We start from the raw sequence: 16,928 nt of genomic DNA, 5'->3' as shown, positions 1-16,928 counted from the left end.
AAAAACTACAACCTGACGTTGTACAGAACCTTATGGACGGGGTAAAGAGGAAGGTGCGAGCATACGGGCTTGGGCTCGAAGTATGAATAAAAAGAAAATGCCAAAAGTTGTTTAATAGTTTTTATTTTACTGTCTAAAATTTTCAAAAGGATCGGTCTACTGGGCGAATTTCTACAGCGTTTTTTCCGTGATGCAATTTGATGTGACACACTCTTTAGCTATAATCGTGACATAAGATGCTTTCGAAGGTGTCTCACAGGACCTGAAAGTGCAAAGGAAATCGCAAACATGATTGCTGGATTTTCACGAGGACCAGAGTAGAAAACGCGGTGAGGTGCTTTCAACCATACATTCCGCAAGTTCAGATGCAATTTTTCCCGCCCTGATTCAAAAAGGAGAATCAAAGCTAATACAATCCCTAATCGAAAATTTTGAGGCAAGTCTGATAGTTACTAGAACACATTCTTTCCATATGGAGACTCGTTAAAGTTGTCTTAATTCCAAAAGCTAGGAAACATGATAAATCAGTCTCAGAAGCATACAGACCAATAAGTTTATCGTCCATACTGTTGAAAACTATGGAGAAAGTATAAGAGTAAATGATCTTGGCTTGTCCGATTTGGGGTGTTTTTACGCAACTAGTAAATGCAAATCGATTTTTCTTCATGAAAATCTCATATAATCTATACGAGTTTGGGTTTGTTGTAAAGCCCCAAGTCTCTAGTTGCTAATATTACCATAAGGCGTTGAGATTATTTAATTTTTTATGATAATGGTTTGACCATCTCTGATCATGGTTTGTCCAAAAAAAGATCATGGTTTGTCCGGTTTTAGAAATCACCAGTTTTGCTGTTTACAATACTTTCTGATGTTTACAATACTTGTGAGTGTTATAATCCAAAAAAGGTATGAATACGTGCCAAAGAATCATCTGGTAAACGATTAAAAGTTAACTTGAATGAGGGGCGCATTGACACCGATAGAAAGATGTATTTTATAATCCTTTAAAACATGTGATTCCGTAAAATATACTATAAAACTACTGTAAATCATTAAAAAGACAATTTCATTTATATGTTTTGAAACATTCGAATACCTGATTTGACAAAGGTGTGCTAAATCAGAGCATTCAAAAAAGTGGACAAACCATGATCATATTTTCGAATGGACAAACCAAATTCATTTACCTTACATGAATACATAAAGTCAGCATTCATGACCGAAGGTCCTTTATCTAAACACCAGATGGCCTACCAATCAAGCAAATCCACAGTCACAGTCACACGCTGTTGTTTCTTGACATCGAAGATGCTTTCGATAATGCTTCTTATCTATCAATGGGTTCTATCATATCTCCTTTGGTCACTAGTGGTTGACGACATTTTGGGAAGCTTAAAGCAAAAGGTTTCGAAATCGTGGGGTTAGCTAACGATATGCTGTAATTGTTCGCTAACTAGACTGCTTTTTAACTGGGCGAACGCAGAAATGTGTAAACAATTGACACCATATTCAGTGTGAAATTTTGCTGTGAGAGACATTCGGATGTTATAAAAATTGAATTTATTTTCGCTTGACAAAAAACTTGATGAAATTTTTAATAATAACATTTGATTATATTGAAATAACACAAAAGGAAAAAACGCGCAATAGTCTCCAGTCATTCAATTTCAATTAATTTTGTTCGTAGCGATTTGAGATGGCTCACATTTGCAGCATCGTTCCTCACGAATCGCAACAAGCCATCTAGACACTTGAGTGCGTCAGAAAACGTCGGCTCTTTTTTCAGGTCTCCAAAACTCATAAGCGGTGTCTAGGAAAGCGATTCTTCTGTCAATAAATTTTCGACTGGAGCAACGTAATCACGCAATACTGAATCAACAATATCTTGCTTAGTGAATACCATGCTTGTAAGCCAGACAGGATTGTCAACATCTTGTATACCATCTTTTATGGGCCTGATCACGAACATCACTGTCACAAATAGAGATGGGCAAAACAGTTCACTTTGATGAACGGTTCACTCACTAACCGTTCATCAAAGTGAATCAGTTCATTTGAACCGTTCTTTCGCTCTTTCGTTCAGCGATATTAAGAACAACATAGAATGTTAGCTGGAACCCAACATCAATAGACAGCAGCATCAATATTGATATCGTTGGATTGGATAGTGTATGTATGGGATTTATATTTTTGAAATTTAGTGGGGAAAGATAAGCTGCTTCATTAAAAGTCGCAAACTGTATGTGAAAATATGTTTATCGGTCGACAAAAGTTTATGTAACAATTTGATGCTCACAAAATATGTGCAATTTTTCATATTCTCTTTTTGGACAACACACAGGTTCACGCAATTGGCCAAACAATGAATTGAAAGCAACGAAAAAACTTTTTTCTCAACATACCCTCACTATAAAATTGTATTTTACTTAATCCATGAATCGCCCCAGCTTCCCCCAGATTTTTTATTTATGTATATGAAGTTTTGCTTTTAAAACTACGAGAATCTAATTTAATTTTTAACCCAAAATTGAGAATACAATAACAAAATAAACCCTGCGTTACACGCATTTTGCTCATAAATGACAAATCGTTTTATTTTCCTTACAAGCGTTCTCGTTATATTTATCCATTCCGCCCAGCGTAAATCAGTTCAGCTGCACTCGTTCGTTCGCAAACAATTTGTCCGCAAACACTTCGTTCTCAAACAGTTCGTTCCCAAACAGTTCACTCTCAATCAGTTCTTTCCCATACAGTTCACTCGCAAACAGTTCGTTCACAAACAGTTCACTCTCCAACAGTTCACTCGCAAACCGTTCTTACGGAATTAGTTCGTTCACAAACCGTTCGCTCGCAATCAGTTCGTTTGGAGAACTATCGTTCTTTGAAAAAGAACGACCGCTCGTTCACTCTTTTCGGCGAACTAGTTCTTTCGTACCGTTCGTGAACGGTTTGCCCATCTCTAGTCACAAACGCTTTCACGTCACTTACACTCCACTTAATCTTTTTGGGCCTGATTCTCGAATACACTTCACGGTGGAAACGGAATAAACAGCACGCCATTGAACTACGTTTAACGAGTTAGTGAAGTGTCGAAGATAATAATGAGTTTTCAGGCAGAATGAGCACTTTACAAATCAAAAATCATTAATGAAAATGAACTGCTTCGTATCAAACTGGTATTCAATGTGAGTGGAAAACTTTGTTTTCTTCATGTGATATAATAATCTTATACAAAAATTTCATCTGAAGATAATCTGATATTATAATGATAAGTTTAGTGGGAAACAAATCTCGTATCCAGATGCCGACACAGTATCGTTGTCATCGCGGATACGTTTCATTCCGTTTCCACCGTGAAGTGTATTCGAAGTGTATTTGAGAATCAGGCCCTTTGTGTCTATCATCATTGTCACGGACAGTTGCGTGTAAAAATAAACTCCGTGAAGTGAAAGAGTTCATTCCCGTTTATAAAAGACATGTCAGTTGCATAATTAAGGGCGTTTGAAAGTTATGTCGGTTGCATAATTTCGGACGTTCGAACGTTATGTAAGCAAAATTAATAAGTGTATGAGATAATATTCCATTTAATTGAACGTATGTTTTGAAATGACAAGTTTGCGATTATACCTCGATGATTTCAATTTAGTTTGCTGAATCAAACGCTGCTTCAAAGATGAGGAGGAATACTAGGTTGCCCTTGAATAATGTAGTTGTTTAACTTATGGGAATGTAATTTTACTTCCTCTTTCTATAAATAACTCTAGAGAAAAAGCATGAATATCATGAGTTTAATAATCGATATCTCGCATACTATTTTACTCAGCTCTGTCTTACTCGTTTGAATAGTGAGAAGTATTTAGTATAGGTCAACGTTAAACTCATTTTTTTAGAACTGTTTCTACAATTTTGATGAATAATAATATCTTCTATATCTCAGAATAAGCCTGAATTTATCCATCTCTTGATCAGTATAATCTGAGCTACTCCCATATGGGATACTGAAGTTTAATCCTCTTATCCTTCCCATTCTCGTGTAATTTGATATACGGGACATGAGGTTTGATATAATTATTTAAATACAAATTGGTCAGTAGCGTCGGTCAGAAGCATAATTTTCATATGAAACATCTGATGAGTTTCAAGGAATTTGCGAAAAGCAGAAAATGATTCAGGTTTTCTTTAGACGGATATTAAAATTATGGAAAAAGAACGAGAATAATTTAAAAATTATTAATTTAAAAGCTTTGCAATGATAGATTCATTTTTTCCTTATTTGAAACTTAAATGTTCTCTCATTCAAAGTATGTTTTTAAAACAATAAACATATGAAAATATTACTATTATGTAAAAACAAAAGATCAATGGCCTTATTCGATATAACTATCGTCCTGATTCGGGTCTTGTTCACCAATTGCAACTCTCTGTTAGTCTAATCCATAAATAGAAACAAAGAATTTCTATTCAATTAGGACAATCGAAATTAGGCCTTTCGCCATGTTTCAATCGGGCTACGGGAGCTACATTTTTAGTCCTCAATTACATCCCATAGTGCATTTATCGAATCCTAATAAACAAATCTACGTCCTCTGGATACGTCAGGATTTCGTTCTAAAAATGCCACCAAGCGAGTAAATTGCTATTTTTTTATTTTTTATTTCTTAAAAAGCAAAACAAAATTCAAAATGTTAGCAAAAAAGCTAAATAAATCCGAAATTAAACTTACTCCATTCCGCGTGACTAGCTTTCACCATCTAAATACTTATTTGATTGAGAAAAGTTAATTTTCATTCATAATTGTTATTTCAAAAGTGTGTTCATTCCACCTGAAAATCAATTATTGTCATTGTCGTTTCTCAAATTCGGAATACAAAGCTGAATGTAGTCAAACAATTCATTGAAGCTCCCCTCGATTCAATTTGACGTTTTACATGCCGGTTCAGTTAGGAAGTGAATGTCGATAGCTGGCCTTCCCTTCTCGCTCAGTTATCGAATGATTACTGTAGTCATAATGGTACGTGGCAAGTTCGACGATGTGAAATCGAGCAGGTTGCAGAAGGTCTTGAACCTTACACAATCATGGTGTGCCACAGAAGGTCCGGGCATAAATCTCTCAAAAACAAAAATTGTTCCAAATTTCACCAAACAGAAGAAACAGCATCTGCAGCCTTTGCATCTTGGAGGACAGGAATAAAATGCAGCGTTTCAGTGAAATGCCATGGTGTATACTAAATGAAAAATGCTAAACTAAATTGGAACACACACTTAGATTTAATCATCAGTAAGGCCAACATTGCCCTATGGGCATGCTTTAAATGATAGGCCAAAAATGGTTTGTGGGTCTACACTGCCATTATGCGGTCTAGGATATTCTGTGCCTCATCGGTATGGTGGCAAAAGACTAAGGAGACCGCAGCCACAAAAAAGCAAACTCCAATGACTAGCATGTGTTGTAATCACTGGAGTAATGCGAAGCACACCGTCTAAGGCGCTGGAAGCTATCCTTCACCTATTACCTTTGAACCAACATGTTCTGCTAGAGGCTAAGAAAAGCGCTCTAAAGCTTAAAAGATGGAATAAAAATACTAGACGGGGACCATCCTTAGAGATGAACTGTGATTAGATGGAACCTAGGACAAATTACGACATTCCATACAGTGTAATCGAACCTTCTCGTTCAGTATGGGACGAAGGTGGTTCCAGTGCTCGTATTGGTTTAATCATGTTCTACACTGATGGGTCGAAATGGGAATCAGAACAGTTGCCGGAGTGTATGGTCCCAGAACAAAAATCTCTGTAGGTTTGGGAAACTGGGCAACAGTTTATCAGGCAGAAATAACTGCAATAATAAAATAAATAAATGTCTGTCTCAAAAGAATATATATACATGCTAGCATCTGCATATTCACAGACAGTTAAGAGGCATTTAAATTCCTTAATGCTTAACTTATCTTACTTAGTTGCCGAAAAATTCCCAGACAATTTTTGAAGAAAGTCAGATAAGTTCGGTGCAACTGTACTGAATTCCGAGCCACTGAGGTGTAGAGGGAAATGAACAAGTAAATGAAGAAAAAGAAATGGAAGTAGCTCAAGCTCACCCTTTACTAGTCTGGATCTATTCTGTGGAATCTGGTTGTGTGTTGAAGAGTGAACTGAAGAAATAGGAAGACCAGGAAGCGACAACCAATTGGATGTCTATAAAACTTAACCAGTCAAAAACCAAACATAACCAAAGAGGCGTATGACTCCTTTTGGTCGGAACCATTTGAGGACCACAAATTGGACCAATCAAAACGAGGCACATATAGCGTATGGATAGTGTTTGGTATTTCACAATTATTCGATTGTTTATCTCGGGAAAAATAAAATGTTATTCATGGTTATAAATGCGATATATTTCTCATCAATTCCTTTGCTATCTATTAGAAATGCATTTTTAGCGTTACGTAATTTGTACACGATGAGCGTCACATCATATTTGAATCTGTAGGGGGGTCTACGTAGCCTAAGCGTGTCCGCTACTAAGCGAACGATCATGAGCTCATAACGTATTCTAGTTACTACTTCCACGCAACAATCATCATGTGACGGTAATCCCAGTATCTTATCGCTCACAACAATGGAAGCCTCATATCAACAGTCCCGCTGTGTTGGCCCAACTGTGAAAGTTTAAACAATAGGAATATTCTCACGTCGAAAAAAGGAAAGGCGACATGTGTGTATCGATAGAACAGGAATACTCTTACGCCTAAATAGCTACTGTATAATAGATAAAAATGTGTATCGATAAGATAGGAATACTCTTACGCCAAAAATAGCGATTGTGTAATATACATTAAAAGCCACTTCTGTTCTTTTACCTGTGCACATCCGCCAGAGCGCAGATAAAAATGTACATGAATAAATTCGGCTCTGTTACAGCTGAATTGCTAAATGAGCTTAATAAAATGAACAGATTAGATAAAAAAAAATTGAATCTGTTATGGGGTGTAAGTTTAAAATTTGTAAAACGAGAGCGTTACATTTGGGAAGCAAAGATTTTGGTTTGTCAATCAGTTCGTTCGAAAAATAGGAGGTGTATGAGTGATCCTGGCTACTTATTTACCCAAAAATAGTCTCAATAGCTGGAAATTGCTTTGAAAGAAAACTATTGAAATCACAAAAATCTATAAATATACCTGCTTGAAAATCCGTCTTATCCAAGATTTTTCGATGCATGTCGTTTACTGTTAGTGAAAGTTCTCTAAATATTGTGATCGCTCTGGCCAACATCAATTTCTATTTTGTTACTGTGTTGAAAAACTTTTGTCACCACAGAATGCATCTTCAGAATATGCAAGAAACTTGCATAGTGTAGAGCAGAATCGAAGCAGAAGAGAAATATCAATTAGGGCGTACGTTGTCGGTTTTCATACCGTGGGATTGTACGAATTGTTGATTCTATGCGTTATCAAATAGATAACGGTAGTGGGAGAACAGATAATCACCTAGAGTCTCATTGTGTGTTATACGAGAAGAATGTCGCGATGAGTGCGTTACGTCTATTGTTCTGAGTGCGTGTATTGTTCTCGTGAGAACAAGAATGAATTATGAATCAACCACCTTCAGCTGGGTCTACCAAACAAAATCTAAAAATCTATTTTTTATTATTTTTGGCTAAAAAGAGCTTCTGTGAATTTAGGAGTGTGTTTGGATTTATTGGTATAACGGTATAATGATGTTATTTCGAATTACAGAGGCTTCAAGCTTTCTCAGTTTATTCGTCTCTAGTATTGAAAAAATCCAATTTGAAAAAATAAATTAAACAACTTGGCCTTGAGAAATACCATTTTAAAAGCCTTTTTGCCATCCTGGATGATCCGGTCGCCAGCTGGATGACTGATAAATCGCCAATGATTTATTTGGGATTTTTTTCAATCGATCATTCAATTTCGTGATTTCAATTATTACTTCCAGTTAAATGTAAAGTATTTTTCTCTGTTGAGAGTTGTGTTTTTCGGTTGATAACTGAAGATGAAAATTAATTTCGGAGCTATTCTTTTCTCCTCCGCCGCCACCACCCAACAGATTCTGTTCGGATTTTCTGTTGTGGTTCTGCGTCTTCTGAGATGTTTCGTTCTGCTTAGGAGATATAATTTTGCTAAGAGATACTGAAAAACTGACACAACACAAAGTTGTAATTTTTCGGTGGTACAGATTTTGTTTACCCTCAATCGGAGCATTTAAGCCTGGCAAGCACGATTCGAATTCTACCATTTTCTTCAAATTACCGAATGGAATATTTGAAAATTCGAAGCAATTTTCCAACGATTTTACTGTTAACGTTTGCATAAAAAAATTGACAAATTTCTTATGGCGATGGAAAAAAATAGGAAAGATAATTCAATGGAACAAATTTTCCTTGAATCTTACGTTTATTAAGCCTTCAACAAAAATGATTCAACGCTGATGATTCGCAGCAGCCATGGCGAAAACAGTCAAGCAACATGATGATTTGTTCATAATGCCAGCTCCAGCCGGAGCGAAGAAGATCGAAGAAGCTTCCTGAGGCACTTCGTGTCTACCGGATATAGCCGATCTGGTATAACCAACATCCTCTTCCTGCTGCTCCTTAAGCCGGGAGATCGAATTAACCAGCCAAACGGTGGAGAACGGAACATTTTTATGCGGAAGCGTCAGACGAGGTCAGATGGAATAGCTGGAGTTGCTGGTGAAAAAAATTTCTTTCCGGCGAAGCGCTGTCGTGCTCATAATGAATGACGAAACCTACTTGACGCTATAATTCAAGGACTGGAAGTAGACCGGATACCTTACGTTCCCCACCAAGGAGGTAAGCATTGACGTTAAATATAAATTCCACACCAAGTTCTCGAATATGGTCCTTCTCTGGCTGACGATCGGCGAGAACGGAATGTCCAAGCCGCTCTTCTTTCGAGTCTTGCGGTGAACGGGGAGATATACAGTATGAGGTGCCTGCCGGAAGTTGCTGCCTTCATAAAGAGGTATCACGCAAATTGTCTTCAGGTCGAACCTAATAATCAGGCAGATTAGACGGGTCATTCCATGGTGAGTTTCGTAATGTTTCTATTTTGATTAACATACAGCGTGCAGGATAATCAGGCAGATTAGACGGGTCATTCCATGGTAGGTTTCGTAAAGCGAATTGAATAAAGCGCTTCTGTATTCGTTCAATTCTGACAATCATCGATGCGTGATGAGAGGGGCCGCATATTCTCAGCCGCTACGAACCAGGCTGCAGAATAATGCTTTCTGTGCGTAGATATCGGTAAATTGCCAAGTGAAACGTCGAATGAAACCTAGAATGGTAGAGGATTTCGCCGCGATAAGTGCCACGTGTTCATTGAATCTTATCTTGGAGTCGATCGTGACACCAAACCACCACAGTAGCAGTTCATCGATGTCATTTTGTAGAGCGAGGCAGTCGAGTGTAGTCACAATAACGCGGAACATCTTCAGGTCGTCGGCGAACATTTGTTTAAAAGATGATGAATGAGGACGCAAGTCGTTGACGAAAAGAACAAACAAAAGCGGTCCAAGCACGCTTCCTTGTGGTACTCCAGATGTGATTTTGAAAGTTGCAGAACGAGTGGAGTTAACCGACACGGAGAACTGACGGTCCGTTAAGTAGGATAGAAACCACTCAACCAGCCAGGTTGGAAATCCCATGGCTTTTAATTTTGCAGTCGCATATTGGTGTGGCACGGTGTCGAATGCTTTCGAAAAATCGATGTAGATGGAATCGACCTGCTTACGGGATTCAACCTCACGGAATAGAATATTGGTGTAGCACATCAAATTTGTGGTAGTAGATCGCTGCTGGACGAACCCGTGTTGAAACTCCGATATTACAGGATGAACCACGATGTAAAGGGCGTTGTGGACAAGAGTTTCAAAAACTTTATTCATGCTGCAGAGGAGCGATATTCCACGATAATTCTCAACCTGATTCCGATTCCCTGCTTTGTGTATTGGTACGATCGTGGTTATCTTCCACACGCTGGGAAAGGATCTTTCGTTCAACGAACGATTAAACAGACAGGAAATCGATAAAGTAACATGACGTCGTGTGGTGAGAACTGCAGCGTTGTAATATTGAAGTCATATCCCTGTATGCGACTGAAACTCATTGGGCTAAGAGGTGGAGAATTTATGTTGTAGACCGAATTGAAAAACTTCGCGAATAGGTTAGCGACTTCAAGAGGGGTCGCCAAATTCAAAAATCTTATTGGAGCGAAAAAACAGGGTATCTATGAGTACCCTGTGGAATACAGCCAGGTGTTTGCGAAACAAAAACAACACAAACGATAAAAAAGAGTATTCAGACCGATGGATTCTTGATTTTGCCAAAAAAGTATGTCCAGATTTTGTCCCTGCAGAAGACATATCTCGTAATACATCGTCTTCCAATAGTAATAACGAGACATTGTTTTCTATGACTGAATTCTCACTTGCACTTCTTTCGTGCAATAATTCAGCTCCTGGTTCCGATGGAATCAAATTTAATCTTTTGAAGAACCTTCCAAACGTCGCTAAGAAACATTTATTAAGGTTATTTAATAAGTTTATTGAGCAAAACATTGTCCCTATCGAGTGGAAACAAGTGAGAGTAATAGCCATTCAAAAACCGAATAAGCCAGCTTCCCATCATAACTCATACAGACCAATAGCCATGCTATCTTGCATCCGTAAGTTATTGGAAAAAATGACGTTGTTTAGACGAATGGGTTGAAGAGAATAACTTATTATCAGATACGCAGTTCGGTTTCCGCAAGGGCAAAGGGACAAATGATTGTCTTGCGTTACTTGCTTCCGAAATTCAGACGACCTTTGGTAATAAAAAACAGATGGCTTCTGTTTTCTTAGACATTAAAGGGGCGTTTGACTCAGTATCAATAAGAATTTTATCCGATAAACTTCACAACCATGGATTTTCACCAATTTTAAACAACTTTTTGTTTAATCTGTTATCCGAAAAGCACATGCACTTTTCTCATGGAAATTGTGCCGTTTCTAGGACTAGCTACATAGGTCTCCCTCAAGGTTCTTGCTTAAGTCCTCTTCTGTATAATTTCTATATTAATGATATGATCATCTTGCAGATGGATGTACTTTGAGGCAACTGGCAGATGATAATGTTGTATCCATATCAGGTACTAGAACTATTGATTTGCAAAGACCGCTGCAAATTTCCTTAAATTATTTATCTACATGGGCTATGAATCTAGGTATTGAACAGAAATGGTTGTATTTTCTAGGAAGCACCAACCTCCCGAACTTCTGCTTCAATTGTTCAACAAAACCATCGTTCAATCGTTTGGTTTGATGCTAAATGTACATGGGGAAAACATATTGCGTATCTGAATAAAAAAATGTCAACAGAGAACAAATTTTCTCCGGACAGTTACTGGAACATGGTGGGGTGCTCATCCAGAAGACCTGATACGGCTGTACAAAACTACAATACTGTCAGTCATGGAATATGGTTCGTTTTGTTTCCGTTCGGCTGCTAAAACCCACATCATTAAACTGGAGAGGATACAGTATCGTTGCTTGCGTTTAGCCTTAGGGTGCATGCAATCAACACACAACATGAGCCTTGAAGTCTTGGCAGGTGTTTTACCATTGCAGGTTCGGTTTTGGGAGCTGTCCTATCGCTTCTTAATCCGAAGCGAAATCATGAACCCATTAGTAATTGAGAATTGTAAGAAGCTTCTCGAGTTGAACCAACGATCGAGATCCATGGATCTGTACTCTCATTACATTTCTCAAGAAATAAAACCTTCAGCAGTCAATAATGTTAGCTTTCCGAACATTTGCAGATCTTCCGTTGATTTCGATCTTTCTATGAAGGACGAAACTCGAGACATTTCAGATCATTTTCGATCATCGTTAATCCCTAATATTTTCGCTTCAAAATATAACCATATCAATTCTTCAAGAATGTTTTTCACTGATGGTTCAAGAATCAACGGATCCACTGGTTTTGGTGTCTTTAATGAACATTACACTAGCTTTCATAAACTTGAAGACACTTGTTCAGTGTATGTTGCCGAACTGGCTGCAATATATCATGCAATTAAGACCATTGAGTCCTTACCACCTGATCACTATTTTATTTTCTCGGATAGTCTTAGCAGTATACAAGCCATTCAATCCTTGAAACAACAGACGAAAGCATCATATTTTCTTATCGAAATTAGGAATGCATTGAATTCTCTTGTTGATAAAAGTATTCGAATCACTTTCATTTGGATTCCTTCCCATTGCTCTATTCCTGGTAATGAGAAAGCGGATACACTCGCAAAGATGGGTAGTATGCAGGGCACAGTTTTTGAAAGACAAATAGCGTATCGGGAATTCTTCTCCATTTCCCGACAGAGATGAGCTTGGGAGATGGCTATACTCTATTATCCCTAAAGTTTCAACGAAGGCCTGGTTTAAAGGGTTAGATCTTGGCAGAAATTTTATTAGAACTATGTCCAGATTGATGTTCAATCATTCCACGCTAAATGCGCATCTCTTCCGCATAGGTCTTGCTACTAACAATTTATGCAATTGTGGTCATGGATATCATGACATCGAGCACGTTGTTTGGTCATGTAATAAATTTTGCAATGAAAGAATTAAACTGGTTGCCGATTTAGAGGCTCAAGGAGTACACTCACGCATGACAGTTCGCAATATCTTAGCTACTCGCGACCCTAATTTTATGTTCCCCATATATGTCTTCCTAAGAAGCGCTAATTTTATTATATAGGTCACATCTCCTACTCCCACTATCCATTCTCCCTTCCTTTCCTATTACACAAACAGAACTTAGTACCCGTTGAGATAAGGTCATTACAGGAGCTATTAACATAACAAGGAGGCACTCACTGCCAAAGGATACAGTTGCTACATCAACTGGCGATGTAGTTGTTACGACCCACCACAGGCACTGTTCAAGACAAGGATAATACCGACGAGGCAACGAAGGAATAAATTATTATTTTTTTTATATATTGCACAGTAGTTTTAGCTAGTTAGGCTTAAGTTAATAATTATGTAATTATAATATAGTCAAATAGTTTTAAAATGTATTACTTGATGGTGTCTCTTTATCCACTTGAGCCTAAATAAATCAATAAAGGAAAATAAAACAAACTCTCGGAATTGTAATCCGGCAGGCCATGAGACCGGGTCAAGTGCCAAGTCCTTCATACTAGGATCCAAACCAATCTTCAATGACACAAATTTCATGTTGCTAGTGTCTCTGCCTTTAGGAACCAGTCGCAAAATGTCAACCGGATCTACGGTGTCCAAACAGCGCGACACAATGTTTTGTACGTCTTTATCTGAGATGAGTGGATTCAAACGGGATAAGTACAGCCAAAACTTAACTGGTTGAGTCCCGATCGAGCTAGAGGACCGAGAATGAATGTTTCATCTGACTAACGGCGGTCCCTGCGGATCAATAGGGCACTTCTATAAAAATCATTTTCCAATTTTGCTATCGTTCCCAGTGCACACTCTCTGAACAAAAAGTTCACTTTCGGTGCGATGAAACTGGCTCAACGTGTTGATCTTCGGATTCATTGGAAGCGCTCTTGAGCACTCTGCCAAATAAATATATTTTGAGATTCATTTATTGTAACGTAACGCGGGACGTCTGGTCAGTTTGGGCATAGCACAATAGTTCAAAACAATGGACGCAGCACACCCAAACGGGAAAAAAAAGTCTGAACCTCACAATGATATTCAGGGTCGCAAATTCAAGCAATATAGAAGAAACACGTTATCAGTTTAGCAATCTTTTTAATACCATACCACCTTTGGTGTCATCTCTAACATTTTGTTATTCAATTATAACAATAATATATATCTACGGAGTATCAGCCTTAATCATACATGCTCTGACTAGCCATTCTCAGTGAGGCTTTGGTTTGTGGCCATCTACGTAAAAATTGCGCGTCGCTAGCGGTAGCTGAAGTTCTAATCCTTCCAATTCCTTCGTCAAAATTATCTGACAACCTAGCCGCGAGTTTTCCTTCAAAAACGGTGCCATATCCAGCAAATCATCTTCCTTCTCCTCGGAAGCGGGCAGTTTGTCCCCATAATCCCCTAGAACGTAAACGTGACATGTGGTGCACGCTAAGGAGGCCTCACAGGCACCTTCCATCTCGATACCGTATCGATGAGCCAGATAAAGCGCATTATCGCCTATTTTGCCACGAACTGGCGTACGTTTTCCGTCCTTATCAATGTATGTGATATTTACCCTAGAAATCAGATGGAAATAACAAGAGTATTCAAAGTGGTAACACTTGTCTGAACAAACTACACTTCGTTTTCACTTTTAGGATCCTGCCATTCGTATTCACCGTGCCGGAGAGCTAAAAAAAACAAAACAAACATAGACACTCATCCTGGATGACAAAACATACTTCATAATACTTTGAGATTGATGAAAGTTACGTGAAATAAGCGGATAATACCATCCTCTGAGTACATTACTGGATAGATAACGTATACTTGATGAGATTGCCATAGTTATATACAGGGCAAAATGTTATGTGTAGAACAAAGAACATCAAATATCAAGCGAGACGTTCTCGCACCGATGTTTTATATTACAGCATCAAATAGGCGGAGATTTCAAATGATAATAAACCAATGTTCCTTGATTACAAATGTTTCGTTAAATTTCGTAAAAAAACTATCCGCGATGACAGTGCTACAATGTCGACGTCTGGTGGAGACTTTCAATTTGGGGCCATAAATTGGGTCCCAAACTCGTTAGAATAATCTCTATTAGATAAGAAAACACGAAGCCAGTTTTAAAATGTTAAAATTTGAATGAAAATTTTCAAATCTTGGTATTTAATTACTTGAAACACGTATTTCCGACCTATTTGTGTATACATTTCTAACATTGTTACTATATCTTTTCATTATAATATAAAGTTGTCTTTAAAAACTATTTTCTTATGAGATTTTTTCACAATTTGCAAGAAAAAGTTTTTTTCATTTAAATAGAATGCAGTTTTGATACGGAAAAGTTAAATTTCATTCATAGTTTTAATTTCAAAAAATGTTCATTCCGCCTGGAAATCAATTATTCTTTGATGCTCCCCTAAACTAGTAAACAAAGCTCAATGCCGTCAACGCGAATAGTGGCCAATGATGCCAGGTGTGAAAACATGTTTCCATTTTTAAGACATTTGAAATAAGATGAATAGAAGTCGGGGATAGAGACGTCGGTTAATCGTTCGATTAATTCGAATAATCGAATATCTGAAACTATAATCGAGTAATTTTGTATCGAATAATTCTAAATCAAAACATAAATACATCGAATAATTATCACAGTAATCGCGATTAATGAAAGAAGGAATCTTTCTCAAGGTTAATGCATTTTTAGGTTAAGAATTAGGCTATATAATTTTTGTATTCAACATTTTTTATTCAACCATCTAACAGCGACAACCCGATGGACCACAAGACCAGAATGACAACGTGATACATGATTATAACAAAAAATAAATATTCGCTCGATTAATCGAATATTGAAAGACAATTATTCGAATGAATCGAATATTTAAAAATGCCCCAACGATTAATCGATAATCGAACAAATGAAAAATTTAGACATCACTAGTCGGGGAAAGTCGGGAAAGACGGACGCGGTAGGAAAGACGGACACCCCTGTATTATCGATAAATTAATTTTATTCTGAATTTTAATGATGTACAAACTTGCAATACAGTTTATCAATACCTTTGACACGTACTGTATACACCTTTTGTTGAAATTGTTAAAAAAAAACAAAAAAGTAATCTTCAAAAAGCAGCTTGATGTAAATTTTCGTTTGCAGAAAATAATGTTCTCATTGTTATCGAGTAATTTTTTGGGGTATATTTCGTTACATGAATGTTTTACCATCACTTCTCTTTTAGTTTATCGAATCAGCGGTGAAATTTTCTAACTACTAATATAAACGAAAAGAAACTACTAATCAAGTCGGGTTAGACGGGTCCACCGACAAAAGACAAACATTTTGTTTTGAAATCAATTTGATTATTTCCTCCTTTTTTATTGACGAATTTACGCAAAGCTGAATCAGCTCATGCGACATCTACATTAGAGCTCAGAACCACAAAAATGAGGGTGTTTGTTTATTTTACGCACTGAAAAGCAAGATTCGTTGGTGATTATTCATTTTAGCCATTGAATGTCGTCAGTATATGGTAATAAAGTTGGAGTTTTGTATATCTACGATGGTTTCAACACGCGATTTGACCATAGTCATAGATAGTCTTTGAAAATTTTATGTTTGATAATGCATACCGGTTATTGATACTATAGATAATTTCGATGAAATCGATATCATATCAAATTGGCTAATATCATTGATTATGTAGGGGCCAATACGAGAAGGATTTGCAGTATTTTAGCGCAAAACACCCTATTCATTGTTTACATAGTTGAAAAAAATTAAAGTTACAATACTTATAACAAGCCATTCCTCGTAATACACATAGCACATTGTAAAACGATGATTTTCTAACCTTTTCAGCGTGGAAAGAGTACATGAAACCGGGAAATTTGAAGATAAATTATGGTTTTTCTAGAAAATTTGAACGAATTTCATACCAAAAAAAAACGAAACATCCTCATTTTACTCGCCACGCCATCTGGTTGTAAATCCAACGTAAATTCGTCAATTGACAGATGCCCACTTACTACGTTTGCAAGTGCAAACAGATATCATTGATGAATCAGCAGAGCGGTTTTTAAAATGTAATCCGAAGTAAGTCATTTCGAATACCGGAAGCTATTTTAGACGTAATACGAGGGTCACTATTTATATTTCAGGAATAGGAACAAAAACAGATAGTTAAGCTGCGAATATATTTTTATTGTTTTTCAAA

The 16,928-nt window shown here is 37.2% G+C and overlaps 1 protein-coding gene across 1 annotated transcript; it reads right to left on the bottom strand.

Moving 5' to 3' along the window:
* Positions 1-13,792: 13,792 nt before the first annotated feature.
* Positions 13,793-14,712, bottom strand: LOC129769223 (adrenodoxin-like protein 1, mitochondrial). The gene is made up of 3 exons (XM_055771329.1): positions 14,452-14,712; positions 14,339-14,390; positions 13,793-14,276 (listed from the first exon to the last, which is right to left on the bottom strand). The coding sequence occupies exons 1-3, from the start codon at positions 14,543-14,545 to the stop codon at positions 13,925-13,927; spliced, it is 498 nt and encodes a 165-aa protein (XP_055627304.1). The 5' UTR covers positions 14,546-14,712; the 3' UTR covers positions 13,793-13,924.
* Positions 14,713-16,928: the final 2,216 nt, after the last annotated feature.

This window comes from Toxorhynchites rutilus, chromosome 2, assembly GCF_029784135.1.
Source record: "Toxorhynchites rutilus septentrionalis strain SRP chromosome 2, ASM2978413v1, whole genome shotgun sequence".
Taxonomy (NCBI): Eukaryota; Metazoa; Arthropoda; class Insecta; order Diptera; family Culicidae; genus Toxorhynchites; species Toxorhynchites rutilus.
This window is presented reverse-complemented; position numbering and strand designations above follow the sequence as displayed.

Coding starts and splice junctions, on each gene's coding strand:
- LOC129769223 (XM_055771329.1), bottom strand. CDS start 14,545: ATGGCAATCTCATCAAGTATACGTTATCTATCCAGTAATGTACTCAGA. Junction 14,391..14,451: donor TAACTTTCATCAATCTCAAA/GTATTATGAAGT, acceptor TGTTTTTTTTAG/CTCTCCGGCACGGTGAATAC. Junction 14,277..14,338: donor CCTAAAAGTGAAAACGAAGT/GTAGTTTGTTCA, acceptor TCTGATTTCTAG/GGTAAATATCACATACATTG.